General features: G+C 48.7%; 1 protein-coding gene across 2 annotated transcripts in view; it reads right to left on the reverse strand.

Annotated features, from left to right (window-relative positions):
- Positions 1–5,103: 5,103 nt before the first annotated feature.
- Positions 5,104–14,365, reverse strand: part of LOC119433235 (endothelin-converting enzyme 1) — a 30,280-nt gene continuing 21,018 nt past the window's right edge. For both annotated transcript variants that reach the window (XM_037700384.2, XM_049658986.1), the window contains exons 7-9: positions 11,618–11,949; positions 7,342–7,854; positions 5,104–5,501 (exon numbers count right to left, since the gene is read on the reverse strand). In XM_037700384.2, the coding sequence (XP_037556312.1) occupies positions 5,216–5,501; positions 7,342–7,854; positions 11,618–11,949 (1,131 nt within the window). In that variant the 3' untranslated portion in view covers positions 5,104–5,215. The remainder of the gene's footprint in view (positions 5,502–7,341; positions 7,855–11,617; positions 11,950–14,365) is intronic.

Consider the following 14,365-nt stretch of genomic DNA (forward strand, 5'->3'; position numbering starts at 1 on the left):
CCTGCACTACGATTCTTGCATTAGGTAAACAAACATTTCAGGGAGTACTGTCATCTTCTGCCTACGATTTATGATGCATTTCATTTAAGCTTGCTCAAAGAGCATCTTTCTATTGGCGAATTCCATTAGGAGAACAGGAGCACTCAAAAGCACGCTGAAAGTGCTCGTTCCAGAGGCAACGTGTTTCAGTGGTCAAACAGGAGTGGGAGAGCCGTCATCCAGTGGTAGTTCGAAGAGCAGTTTCGCTGCGCCGAGAGCAGCCGGGAGCAGTCCGGACTGCTCTCGCCTGAAAAGTGGAGTACGGAGGAAGTCATGTGACTTAAACCGTCATATCCTCCTCATTTCTTTTTATTTTGGTTCAGCCGGCGCGCGCGGCGGCAATGGCATCAGCCAAGCGTAGCTGGTGTTTTGGCACCGCTGTTTTTGACGTCGGTGATACGAGCGAGCTTCGCAGCGATTTAGCGACGGATCCTGGCATTTCTAGTCCGCCTTGCTTCTCGTTGGATGCGCGGGGGACAGCAGCAGCAAAGCGTCTTTGCCTTGCTGAAGCGCTTGAGACACTCGACAGTGACAGCAGCGAAAGCTGCTGGAGCTCAACTTCAGATTCAAGTTGCAGTTTCAGATGATCTTCGCAGGCGGAAACATTGTGGGATGCGTCGGCGCTGCACAAAAGTTAGTACGTGGCCGCAAATGGTGACAGCGTTGCGCCCGACAGATAACAAGACGATCACGTGTGTTTTGCCGCTCTCCTGCTGAGAATGGTGGGACGGCGATTGCTTTAGTCACATGGTACATTTCTCCTCACACGTCCCCCTTCCACCTGCTCTCCGAATGCACGCCGTATTCCAGTGGCGGGTCGAGTGTCCCTGCTCTCACTACGCTGTCACCCGACTCCGCACTGCGCGGCGCCCTGCTCCTGTTCTCCCAATAGAATTCGCCATATGGTCACTGCAACCAGGGAATGAAAAACATTACAGATGTTTGCTGGGATCACTTGAAGAGCTGTCTTGATGTGCTCTACTCAAGCATACCTTTAAATTATGAGCAAACTTAGTTTTTCTTGAACTACGATAAATTTTTCACACTTTTATTACATAAACAATGGTAGCATCATCATAGTGGAATATATTTCAAACATATAATGGTGACACTGCATTGGCGGTTGAAAGCCAATTGCTTTTACAAAATAAATTGAATAAGCCTGCGCCTTCAGTTTACACCTGCCTTTCCACACACCAAGAAGCCAAGCACAGTGATAAAAATTTGCTGATGATGGCTATAGTCATTAAAACCTACAAATATAGAGAGTGGACAAGTTTACTGTAATTTTATTAGAGCAATGAGCTCAAGTTGTCACCTCAATGCCCAATTTATGCAGTGAAAGCAAATGATCCCATTTCTTCATCTCACTTATTGGTTAGTACACTAATTACCACGGTCTAAACAGTCCTTTCATTGTGAAAACTTTAAAAAATTTGACCAAAATTTGGGTTGGGTGCTCTCAAATTGTGACCTGTGGCCAGAACTAATTACCTCCTTCATTATTGACACCACAGCAGGAAATCCTGGTCAATCTCAAGCATAGTCGAAGCATGCATATTTTATCTTTTAAAAAACAAAAACAAAAAAAAACGCAGTCGCGGTGAATTGCCAGATGCTCAGAACAGTGAGAGTGAGAAGCGAGCTGGCCATAAATATAGAGGTGAGTAGACTTTACAGGTTATTGGAGCTGCAATGCGCCCTGTAATTGTCAAGGAACTCCGTGGTTCACCACCGCGATGCCACTGCAGAGCGATGACCATGAGTGTTGTGCTTCACTGATGACCGCTGGAGCTATCAGCGTTGAGTACATAGGGCTCGCAGCATACACTGCATCATGAGGCATTCTTAGCGGATGAAGGTGCCCAATAGTGGAAGCCAGTTGCGCGCCGCTAAACGCACTGAGAAACCCCAATTTATATGCCTTTATTTACTCATTCACCTATGAAAATGTTTACTGTTATAACACTCATGGCTATACACGCACGCAGGTACCTATTTTCAATGAAACAGGTTATCACCTGTAAAACGTAGGTGACAGAATTGCTTCTCCCCACAATACTGCATGTTGCGGTGAAGCCAGCTTCGAGAACGCAATCGGGGAACGCATGCATCCACGAAGAGTGGGCACTTTAGGTGTGCCAACTACAATAGTTCTTGTAGCCCACAAATCGCAAAAAAAAAAAAAAAAAGAAGTTGGCTTGCGACTTTTTCACCAAGCCTATAATTTAGGGTTACAATATACAGGGCTGCGGCAAAATGAGGCGCCACAAGCTCAGCCACAAGTCTAATCATTCGCGTGCGCTATTTTGCATGTGTGATCCTCCGTACCAAAAAAAAAAAAAAAAACGCGCAGTATATTTAAGCATAGAACGGAGACAAAGAAACGGGGCCATTTAGCCCGCACTTATTTGACTTTATGCGATGTGCAACCCGTATGTAAAAACAAACAAAAAAAAATAGAAAAAAAAATCGCCGACGATTCCGATACTCTCTAATGGGAAATTTGAGCGCAGCTCTATACGTGTTTTCATTTAGCGATATATTGGCTGGCGCGGACAATCTGTCTCTTGCGGCACGTTGCAAACGGAGAGAAGTGTGGCGCTACTGTCTCGCTAATCTCGAGATCGAGAGAGCCAGTGCATGGGCGCGATTCACAGCAGCCGCCGCTGACAGTCCTCCCAGACGACGCGCGCTACTCTGGAGCAATCTCGTAGCCATCGTCGCAGCAATGCGCTTTTCTTACGCTTTCGCCATACCCTCCTTCGCTTTCCGCCTCATGGTTCCGCTGCACCCTCCTCTCCGCTTTCCCCTCGCGTCTTTCATCCCCCGCTGCGCTCCGCGTTCGCTTTCATCTTTCGCTGTGCTCGTTCGCTCGGTTACGCCGCCGACGCTCGCTGCAGGAACGGGCGCCTAAGAGCTACGCTCCAACATTACGGCAGAAACCGCCCTCAACGATTATCGAAGTCAGTGCCAAACATTTCTTTCCTGCACATGGCGAAAAGCCTGAATGAACTCGCGTCCTCCCGGGGAAAAGCTCGCTCGAGGACCGCGACATACGCGGGCGGCGGGTGGCGACACCCTGATGACGTACGATCGGAATCAGGACGTACGATCGGAACCAAAGGCGGTCGCAGACGCTGCACGCCGCACGAAATAAGTCTTCGACAAAGTGCTTTTGAAAGTACGCGTCTGCGGCCTCAAGTGGAGGTCCTCGCAGCGGCCGTTCGCTTGGCGTGCCGCTGTTCGGCCGTGCGTCGCTTCACCTCCTGCCTCGCCGTTCGGTACGCATCGCATACCTCTGTAGTCTCTGTAAATGCTTTGCACTCTTGCGCTTGGATCTTTTCGAGGGCCCATGGTAGTATCTGAAATGTAGTAGCTTAAGCGCAACTAGCTAAACTGATTAACGTCTATTTGTGACGCGCATACCCTTACTGCTGCAAGGAGAGGAGGCGCCAACCTTGGCTCCTACTAGGCAAAGAAATGCTTCGTATTAAAAAAAAAAAAAAAAAAAAAAGCAGTTTCGCCCTGCGGGCGAATGAGGCGGTCGCTGCACGAGACGAGACCGAAGGAAAACCGTCAGCGTTTGTAGCTTGAAGCGTACCGTTTGTTTTGCTCAGACCATCTGAATGTACCACGGTGTGCTTTGCACACACTGCTCAGCAGGAATGCTATAGTGTTTGTTACGCACAACAGTCATGCCAGGACATAAGCGTGGGTGTATAGCATAGTGGGTATGACGCTCTCTTTCGTCATGCCAGCTAGGAGTGGGAGGCAGAAGGCTATCCCTGGATCTGCTGCAGAGCCACTTGAGCGGAGCGTAAGGGTGCGTTCACTTGGCTTCGTCGTTTTTGCAGCCAAACACACTGTGCATCTCGGGAGACCTTCAGTCTCTCCACGTGCGGACCGCGGATGCGCTAGTAGCATGAAGTGGGCATGATACGAACACCTGAACTGTATCGCTTGACCAGAGAAGAGCCAGAGCGTTACATGAAAAATAAGAGAAAAGAGCGGAAGAACATAGAATTTAAAGAGGCGCCAAAGAACCACAGTGACTCTAAGAACTTGCAGAGACTACTCCGCTCTCATTGCTATTCAAGCATGCCGAACGAGCGCAGCACAAGAAGTCTTGGGGCGACAGGTCCTGGTGTAGTCACTCTACCGCCAGTCTCACAATCGGAGAGGGCGCTAGGTAAATTTGATCTCAAGTGACTTGCCTGTGTAGACTATCCACCTACGAAACCTACTGTTGTCAGGAAACTTCGCAGTTACGCACTGCCATACGCATGGTGCTGCCTCAATGTGGAGAAGCCAGCTTTAAAGGCGTACGCTGCATAGTGAGGTCCTCTTCGAGGTCCGCGTACACAGGTCTTCGCCAGCATTATTAAAACTATAGTTGGAAGACTGTACTAGAATGTTGGGTCTTTGCCTTATGGTTCGCGCTGGAAACCGCACAGTGGAAGGTAGATAAGAGAACCCGGCTTCACGGCACCCGACGGCGGTCGACTGTGGCAGAAGGTTGTTGACGGTGTGGACAGCTCGAAAAAACCTTTGAAGCTGTGACTACTGGCGCGGTGTTGTCGCACACTTTGGCTACGAGTGGACCGGTCGTCAGCGTCAGTTTAAACCTAATCTCTCACATGTTCCAGAAAAACAGCGTTGTTTATATTCTATACGAAAGATACATTTATGTAAATAGAGCTTTATACGTAGTGGACGTGGATTAAATTGTGCCGATGTTCGGGGATCCTGCATGTTGATAAGCATCGTCAACACTCTGGCAGCACACCGTGCACGAAGGTGTTAATCATATATATATATATATATATATATATATATATATATATATATATATATATATATATATATATATATGGTCCACAATTAAGCGGCCATCTCGGAGGGTCATGCGTTTGCGATATGTATTTTACGCGCACGATTTGGCGACATAATGGTAGTCGTAATCATTCGGGCGATAATTGGAACAAAAGAAGGCTACTATATAGAACTCATTGAGGCAATAATTGGAACAAAAGAAAGTTACTAGAACCCCAAGAATATCTGCAGAAATAGAAATGATAGCCTACGACGCTGGCTTCAAGTCGTCTAGCGTTTAGAACGCAAGAGGCGGGCATTCCGCGACGTTTATGAGACGTTTCAAGTGGAGCGCACGTCGCTAGAAGGTCTCGCAGCGCGCGCTCGGGTTCATGACGGTGCCCGGCGCGCAGCTGAAGTGCTCCGCGAACTCGGGCATGTTCATGAGCGGTACGTTGCAGCGCATGTGCATGGGCGAGTAGAACTTGATGGCCTCGGACTCGTCGCTCGGGGACGAGGAGCGGCCGCGCATGGCGCCCTCCACGGTGCACCACTTGTAGCAGCTGCTGATGAAGAACAACTGGTCGGCCGTGTAGATCTCGTCCCCGAGCCGTTGCGATGGCTGAGGACCCAGCGACTTGAATGACCTGCACGCGGGAATCACGGTCCATACGTGGTCACCGAACACCGCGTGTCCGAACAGCGCGGTAACACGTTTCCTCTTTGTCGTGCCATCCAAATATAGATGGTGTCCAAAACTGTCACATTTCGTCGACCATTGCCTGCGATGCCAGCTGTTTCTAAGCTGCTCATGAAAAAATAATAAATAAGTAAGTAAATAAATAAATAAATAAATAAATAAATAAATAAATAAATAAATAAATAAATAAATAAATAAATAAATAAATAAATAAATTCAAAGAAAATACGGTGTTAGACGTATGGCGTTCGATCGTCAGCGTTCTGACAACCGAACACGGTAGGTATTCAAATCGTACCTTGCACAGTGTTGTTCTTTTAAATAATATTTCTCATTGAACAGTTTGGCTAACGTTAGCTGGGGCACCCTATATGCATCTAAGCAATGGTAAGCTGACACCATCGTATGTTATGGAGTTAGATCTTACTACCCACGCCTTTGACACTAAATTCAATTCAGGAAAACGAACATGGCCTGTCCCGCGCGTTTGACCTCGTGAGCAGCAACTTCCGATTGTAGAGCAAGCAACGACATCGCACTGCGCCAAAATCATGGACATGTTCTCGCACACAACATTATTATAGAGTGTTTTGAGTAAAATGGGTGCTAAATAGGTGGAACCGAAGGTTGTAAGTCGAAAACACCCTTCTAGCACGTTTAAGGGTGTTAAAGTGCTTACTGAGTACAGCGCGACGTCGATCACAGAAGCTTAGCCAACAAAAGCCTGCGTCAAAGTTGGACTGTGCTTAATAAAAATATCCTTGCATGTCAATTTTAGACCTGCTTACCATTGCGAGCAGGCCATGGCACTGACGAAGAGTCGTTCCTACATTTATTTTGGTGCTTCAACCAAATAATGCACTCAAACCGACCGCCAAGACAAGACAGAGCGCTCCATCTTGTCTATCCTTTCCTCTTCTTGTACTTGTGCTAAGCAAACCTTTTTTTAAAAAGCACCAAGCCCTTCGTACTTTGACATCACAAACATATACTTAAAACGATGTCTCGGAGAATCAATAATAATTGATTGCGCGTAGCATTGGCCGCGTTCCCCAATGCAATGTATCGACTCTGCACTTCAGCGTGAGCTCACGGCCAAAAGCGCGCGCGCCTTCTGTTGCGTTCAGCGACCGCATCTGTGGGTGAGAGTGGAGCGAAGGGAATTATTATGAAGTGTCAGCACGTCATTGGTCAGGGGAATTTCTCACCAGCCGGGTACTCTGCCGGCGGAAAGCCGGCACTTTCATTTCTAATGTCGTTGACTGCTGCGTGACAGGCGCGCTTCAGCGCTCGCATTGATTACCTATATGTGAGATAATCATCAGCCTATATTTATGTCCACTGCAGGACGAAGGCCTCTCCCTGCGATCTCCAATTATTTCCTGTCTTGTGCTAGCTGATTCCAACTTCATCACCCCACCTAGTTTTCTGCCATCCTCGACTGCGCTTCCCTTCTCTTGGTATCCATTATGTAACTCTAATAGTCCACCGGTTATCCATACTACGCGAGATCACATGTGAGATCATCCGAGTCTAATTGTAGTCTTTTAATGAGACATGTGAGATAACGGTGAGAAGTATGTGCACTGAGCAGTCAGCCAGGTGCGCGCGGCCTGTGCTCGCTTTCGCGTCAACAACACGTCATACGGCATACGAAGTCAAGATCAAACACTTCATTACCGGGCTACAGAAGCAACAGACGTCCACGAGACGGCGTATACAAGACAAGGAAAACCACATAAGACATGGGATGTGCCTGGCTGTGACACAGATGCGCGCCAGCTCACCGGTACACCTTGTCGAGTCCCCCGCAGTCGGCGAAGTTCTCGGAGAGCGCCGTGTCTCCGTAGTTGACGCCGCGCGACCAGGGGGCCTCGTTGTAGAGTCGGCGCAGGCACTTGACGCGCTGCTCGAAGTTGGCGCGTGAGCGCGCCGTCCACCAGTCCTCGCGCAGGCCGGACTCGTTGTACAGGCTGAGCTCGGGGTCGAAGCCGTGGGTGATCTCGTGACCCACGACGTGGCCCAGCGAGCCGTAATTGAGCGCGGCGGGCAGCGCGCGTCGGTAGAAAGGCGCGAACATGATGGCCGGCGGGATGACCATCACGTGGTAGATGGGCAGGTAGAAGGCGTTCACGAGGATCATGGGCAGCTCCACGTCCACGGCCGGGAAGATGGGGTCGCTGGCGCGCAGCCGCCGCAGCAGCCGACGAGCGTCCGCGTCCCGGCTCGCGGTCAGCATGTGCGCGTAGCTGCCCCGCATGGCCGGCAAAAACGCGTAGTGTCGATTGAGCTGGTCCACCCTATTGGGGAAGCGTAATTGTGGATGCCATGACGGGGTCCGTCCAGTCGGTCAAATAAAGTGAACGTTATACTGAATGACATTATTGTAGATTCAAAACACTTGCATGTCGAAATTTGCGCATCGAAATTGCGTTTTACAAAGGCAGGTCGAAAGCAGATGTCGAGCCAAAATCGCCCCGCTGAAGTGTCTAGACCAACCCAGAAATATCTGAGGATTCTGCCGGTATATATAAGGATGTACGCGACGTTCTCTCTCCAGCGGAATAACCCGCGTAATAAAAGACGGTGCCCCCGTCAAAAGATGCACAATAAACATTAACACCCATAAGGGTGTTAGATGGGTGTTTCTTTTTAAATATACATTCAGTGTTGCACCCTATAAGCACATTATACGTGGGGTGTTCATATGCACCCCGTAAGAATGGTGTTCTTACGCCCATAAGAGTGTTTGCTTCATTTGAAACCTGTGCTTGCAGCGGCGTGTTAAGGGCAGGTTTCAAGCGTAACTAACGTATTTTCTGCAATGTATGAAACAGTGGGATACTCTATAGAATCTTCCGCAGCCTCTAATCGCCCCATAAGCTTCCTCAGTTTCCTGCACGCTTTGTCTTACTCGTGTCTCGCTGCGAGTTGTCTACCGGAGGATAGAGCGCTCCAATGACAGACTGCTCCGAATCGGCGTTAAGAGGAAGGTTTAGCTTTCATTAAGTCATCCATCTTTATTCAGTCAACCAGTACATAGTTGACTAGCGGACTGGCCTAGAGGCTCAAAAAGCCTTGTCCCACATACGTTCGATACCACAGCTAAGAAAGAGCCACCTCCGATCTCCCCATTCAAGTACATCTGAAACGCAGAAATGCTTTTCCGAGACAACCGCTGGACCAATTTGAATTGACTTATATTCTATAGTATCTCCAGGAAGCACAATTCTGGATTTGGCGAACTTCTGAAAAATTGCCAAAAGTCGGTAAGTAAAAAAAAAAAATGCAAGGGCGAATTTAAGAATCCCTAACTCTGCGCCAAAACATATCAGTTCTGTAAACTGGATTTGATTAGATTAGGTCAAGCGGGCAAATCTGATGTATGAATTTACAGTTTATGCGAAATTGTTACTATCTTTACGAAGGCTTCCCGACAGTCCTACATACAAACTAGTCAATAACTAGGGGCTGTGTATAATATACACCACGTTTGTCTGCTTTACATGTATTATTAATTGTATAGTCTACAGAATGTGGTATCATTTTTTACTGCGGAGTTACGAAGTTGTAAAACTTGATACTGGAGCTTTCTTGTTTTTTTTTTAATTTCGCAATTTTCAAAATTTTTCTTAAAGCTATTGGTGCAAATTGTAAATCCACTTCAGTCAGTTACTAGATTACTAACTTCTTTCAAATGAAAGAAACCTCATCAAAATCGGCGCAGTGCTTGTCGAGAAAAACGATTTTGCCTTTCTCAATGTATTCAAAAACCTTACTACAATGAACAACAAAAAAATATTGCGTAGCTTGCACTGGAGGGGCAATGCTAAAGAGACAGCGGAGCTGATGGGCACCTAGCTAGTCCTGGCTTTTGGGCTTGGCTAAGCACTACCAAGTCATCCACAGCATTTTCCGGGATTTATTGATTATTGGTCGATTATCGATTAGCTATCGATTGGCTATATAGCAAAGTATTGGCCACGTATTTGGGCTAGGCTAAGCACTACCAAGTCATCCTCAGAATTTTTCAGAATTGATTGATTATTGATAGATTAGCTATTGGTTGGCTATCGATTGGCTATCGATGACTAAGCTTAAGTAGTCCCAACCATGCTTAGCTACACTTCGCCAAAGCTCGTTAGTTCACAGGGGTATGTGCCATTGCGCTTGGACCCTTTCTGCACTACCGCCAGGATCGGCCCACATTTTCTGTTCGCGGTTGACACATTACGCTCGGCTTACACAGCTCCGCTGTCGGAAAAAAAGCCACACTTAGCGTAATAGCAAGCTCGGTAATCCAGAAAAGGCACAAGAAAGAAATACCGGTGGCGAAGCCGTCTTGACATTCCTGCACCAGTTCGCCGTGACGTCACAGATTTTGACGGCACGTGCTCGGGGCTAGTGAAATTGTTATCGGTAAAGATGGACTACGTTGTATTCTAAAAGAGCCAAAGACTGAACTTAGCATGGTTTCAAGAACTTTTAACTAGCCACAACAGACCAAATATAAAGAAAATATACTCTGATATTCATGACGTCACACTGGCGTACCGACGTTGCAGTTTCAATGCAGAATAAAAGAAACCGAACTGTAACCTTCATTTTCTATTCTAATGACCAAATTGGCGAAAGTAGTGTTCCGAAAAAAAAAAATCGCAGTTTCGACCGGAAGGCGAATTATCGATTGCGATAGCAAATTATCAGACAGCTATACGAAGTAAGAATAGTAGTTTTATCGGCCGTATAAACTTGTAATCATTCGCTTACAAACTGAATTAACAAGCATAATGTCAGCGCGCACTGCAAACATGAACACATCCCACTCTATGACCGCGGACACTCGCTGTCAAAACTCTGGCGTGAGGAAGAGCGGCAGCCACTACGCGCGAATTGACCTTTGTGCTGTCTCTCGCTTCAGCGCGAACTAAGCGGGAGAACGCAGCGCACAAGAAGCCATCAGCCCTCCGCACGCCTAAACTCTGTACTCATCGCAGAGCGCTTTCACGATAGGGCCCGCGCGGCCGCGCCATACGCAGCCGCTTCCGGAGTAGAACGCCCCTTCCTCTCCCTCACCATACCCCTGGTGGAAGGCGGGGGTGGAACCGCGCGATGGAAGACTGCGTAGTTCCTCCCCGCTTTCCTCCTTTGCCCGCGCGAGATCGAGCCACCATCCTCGGCTTACCCTCGCACGTTTTCACGTTGTTATCACACTTGGACTTTATTATGGAGCATCACGGCAAAACCGACAGCAACGCCAAGGAAGACGGCGGAAATGCGCCTGGAGTGTCCATGTAATTGCTATCGCAATAAAAAAAGTCGGCAGTTTCGCCCGAAAGGCGAAGCATCGATTGCGATAGCAAATTAGCAGAGAGCCATACGAAGTAAGGATAGTACTTTCATCGGCCGTATCAACTTGTAAACAAACATTCGCGTGCTAACTAAATTAACAAGCATGATGTCAGCGTGCACAACAAACATGAACACATCACACTTTATGACCACGGACACTCGCTGTCAAAACGCTGGCGTGAGGAAACGCGGCAGCAGTAGCGAGCGAAGTGACCTTCGTGTTGTCTATTGCTTCAACGCAAACTGAGCGCCGAGAACACACAGCACGCACAAAGGTACGAGCCGCCGACACACCTGTAGACTCTGCCCATCACGCAGATGCTCTCAAGATACGGCCGCGCGACCGCGCGCAGCCGCCACATACGCAGTTGCAGCCAGAGTAGAATGCCCCCCCCCCCCCCCCCCCCCCGATGCCTCGCCACCACTGAGTAAGGTGGCTCGCGAGTGACAGAAGACTGCGCGTTCCCTGCCCGCTTTCCTCCCGTTCGCGCGGGCGAGATTGAGCCGCGATCGCTGGCTCCCTTCACACGCTTTCACTCGCACATACAGATTGGAGCGCGCAGGCGACGGTGTTATCGCCCGTGGACGTACACGGAACCTCACGGCGACAGAAGAAACACGCGTCTGGAGTGTCCATCTAACTGCTATCGCAATAAAGAAACTAGTTTATCGTCGTTTCTCTCTAACAACGCGGGCGCGCGTTGTGCATACCTGGACACGTTGTCGGGGTGTCCGACGAGCGATGCCAGGTTGTCGATGCGCCGCAGGGCTCCGCGGCGCGTCTCTTCGTCGATCCAGCGCAGCGCCAAGAAGCCGGCGCGCGTCGCGTTGCGCACCCGGACGACGATGTCTCGGGCGCCGTCCAGCTCCTTCTCGTCCAGGTGCCAGCGAACGAACAGGTCACCCATGACGTACGGCACCAGCTGTATGGCGTCGGCCACGCAGTGAGCCAGCCGGAAAAGCACCGCGTTCAGCGCGTTCCCTTCGACCGGTAGCTGGCTGCTCACAAGACGAGACGACGTCGACGGTGCCAGGTAGCGAACCTGCAGCGCACCACGTTTCGTTTAACCGCCAATGCGCAAGGCAGGTAGTCTCGTATGCTCTTTAGTATTTAGAGCTCCGGTCTCGAACACTTTCCCCCAGTGAAAGCTGTCAAATATATTACAGATGCTTTCGAGGGGGCCGCGTAGTGACGTTTGAAGGATCTCCCCGAAATATCGACGTCGGACGCGCTATTGTTGGCGATCGACTTCAGTGGCCCATTATGTATTGAGGAGTCAGCTTGTTTGTGTGTGAAGGTACTTGCATGTGCTTGCACTAGATCCTCCAAGGCGGCAGCCTTCAATCGGTGTTTTTGTGCAACTGCCTCGTATAATCCCATCGTCGGTATGGCGAACATGGGGCGTCGTTAATCTGACCATGATTTGAGGGAATCGGAAGGCGGATATCCCAACATCTCATCCGCGCCCTCGATTGTATGCGACAAATAGTTGTTACCATGATTACTATGTTGGCTAGAAGGCCTAGCCACCATACCATTACTTTATCTGCTCCATGGGAAGATTGAAATGCACGACTGTAGTTGGCCGCGGAAAAAAAAAGAAGTGTTTTGCGAACTAACTCTTCCCGCTGTTAGCGCTTAGCGGGGCAGAACACAGCAGGCTACAGAGAAAAGGCACAATACCTATGCCTATTCGAAAGGCAGCACAAAAACCTGGAGTACGCTTAAGCTTCGCCTTTAAGAGTGGAACGCGATATCACTCAAAGATCCGTTATCAAGATCCGATATCATTCAAAGACAAAGGCAGCGCTTGTGTTTGTCTGCCTTTCTTGTGTCTGTGTTTCTTATTGCGCCAAGTTACTTGTTCAGTTGTTCACTAACACCTTGCGCCTCGCGAATGGCCCGCTCGGTCGGGGTGGTTCGGGATGATGTGGTTCGGCATGACTATTTCCGCCAGACCCCGATGCTTACGCCGACGCCGACACCGATGCCGACGCCGAATTTTCTGCGACACGGGGCCCTTAACGCTATCGCGTTAAAAGAAGCACGCTAAATAAACGTGGCTTACAACTACGGATCTGAAAATGAAGTTCTGCTCTCGTGTGGCACTGATGCTGGCGGTATAGCTCTTGCATTTACTTCAGTCTGTGTCGTTTTCTTTCAAAATTCCTCACCAGCAACGCTTAATTCGTTACTCGGAACTCTCTTTCTCGGTTCCACCAATGCTGATAAACGTGTCCGTCATTAGATTTCATGAAATCTTAGGCATCTGTTCTCCGAACTGTTTGTGTGCAACATACGCACAAACGATTACACAGGTATAAACGAATGCCGCATAGCGAGAGCGGTACACATGCGACTTTTCTCGACGCTATAAATGCAGTTACAAGTACCGTACTGTAGTATCCAGAGTGTAAAGTGGCACTGCTGTGCTTCGCTGCTGCGCCTAAAAGCGTAAAATCAAAGCACCCGGCTCAAAGAAGATACGCGTTGAAGATACAATTGCAGCGGCGCGACCATTTCCTGCTCCTGCCCATGAAGTTTCTAACTAAAACGGTGCCTAAGACGTTATCATTTACGGCTTGAAGATTGGTTCCAGTGGTCTAGTGTAATGAAGAAAGGGACATAGACCTAAGATTTGAGGCAGTGATGCACGAACTCACGCTAGAAGGCTAGACGCCAAGAAAGCTAGAGCGGTCTCAACCGTGGCGCCAGACTTTTGTCTTGTCATTATCATCATCATCATCATCATCATAATTTTAAGCATGAAATGCTTTTGGCTCCCTGTTTTCGGCGAAACTTTAAGTGACTTTGAGCCAAAAACTAGAGCCGTTATCCGGGCAAGTTGCGAGAACAAAACGAGATCATCCGGGCAACCAGTCATAACTTAAGAAAATGCGGTCTCTGGCCCCCAACCCATTGTACAGGACCGCATTACATACGCTAGTTACTGCCCAAAACAAGTTACAAAAAATATTGCTTTCGATTTATTCCTAATGTTTGTTCACAGCATCACTCAAGCTGTAACTCCTAGTACGCTGAAGTTTTATTTGTCATTTCCAATAGCGAAGTTCAAAAGGCAGATAGGTTGCTTGGACTCTTGAGCGCCAGCGGTCTGTGAGTCGTGAGCGGCCCGCGACAGGAAGAAAAAGTAGCGACAGACGCTGAGCGCGCTGCACTGTTGGAAGAAAAGCGGTTAAGGGCGGCGGCACCACAGGCAGCAAAAGACGCCATATTGTATCCATTTCATGCGTACATCTACTCTCGATTACGGGAGAGCAAGTATTTTTTTTTTATGTCCACTTCAGGACGAAGGCCTCCCCCAGTTATTTCCAATTACCCCTGTCCTGCGCTAGCTGATTCCAACGTGCGCCTGCAAAAATTTCCTAATTTCATCACCCCACCTAATCTTCTACCGACCTCGACTGCGCTTCCCTTCCTCTTGCACCCATTCTGTA

This window comes from Dermacentor silvarum, chromosome 11 (genome assembly GCF_013339745.2).
Source record: "Dermacentor silvarum isolate Dsil-2018 chromosome 11, BIME_Dsil_1.4, whole genome shotgun sequence".
NCBI classification, from domain to species: domain Eukaryota; kingdom Metazoa; phylum Arthropoda; class Arachnida; order Ixodida; family Ixodidae; genus Dermacentor; species Dermacentor silvarum.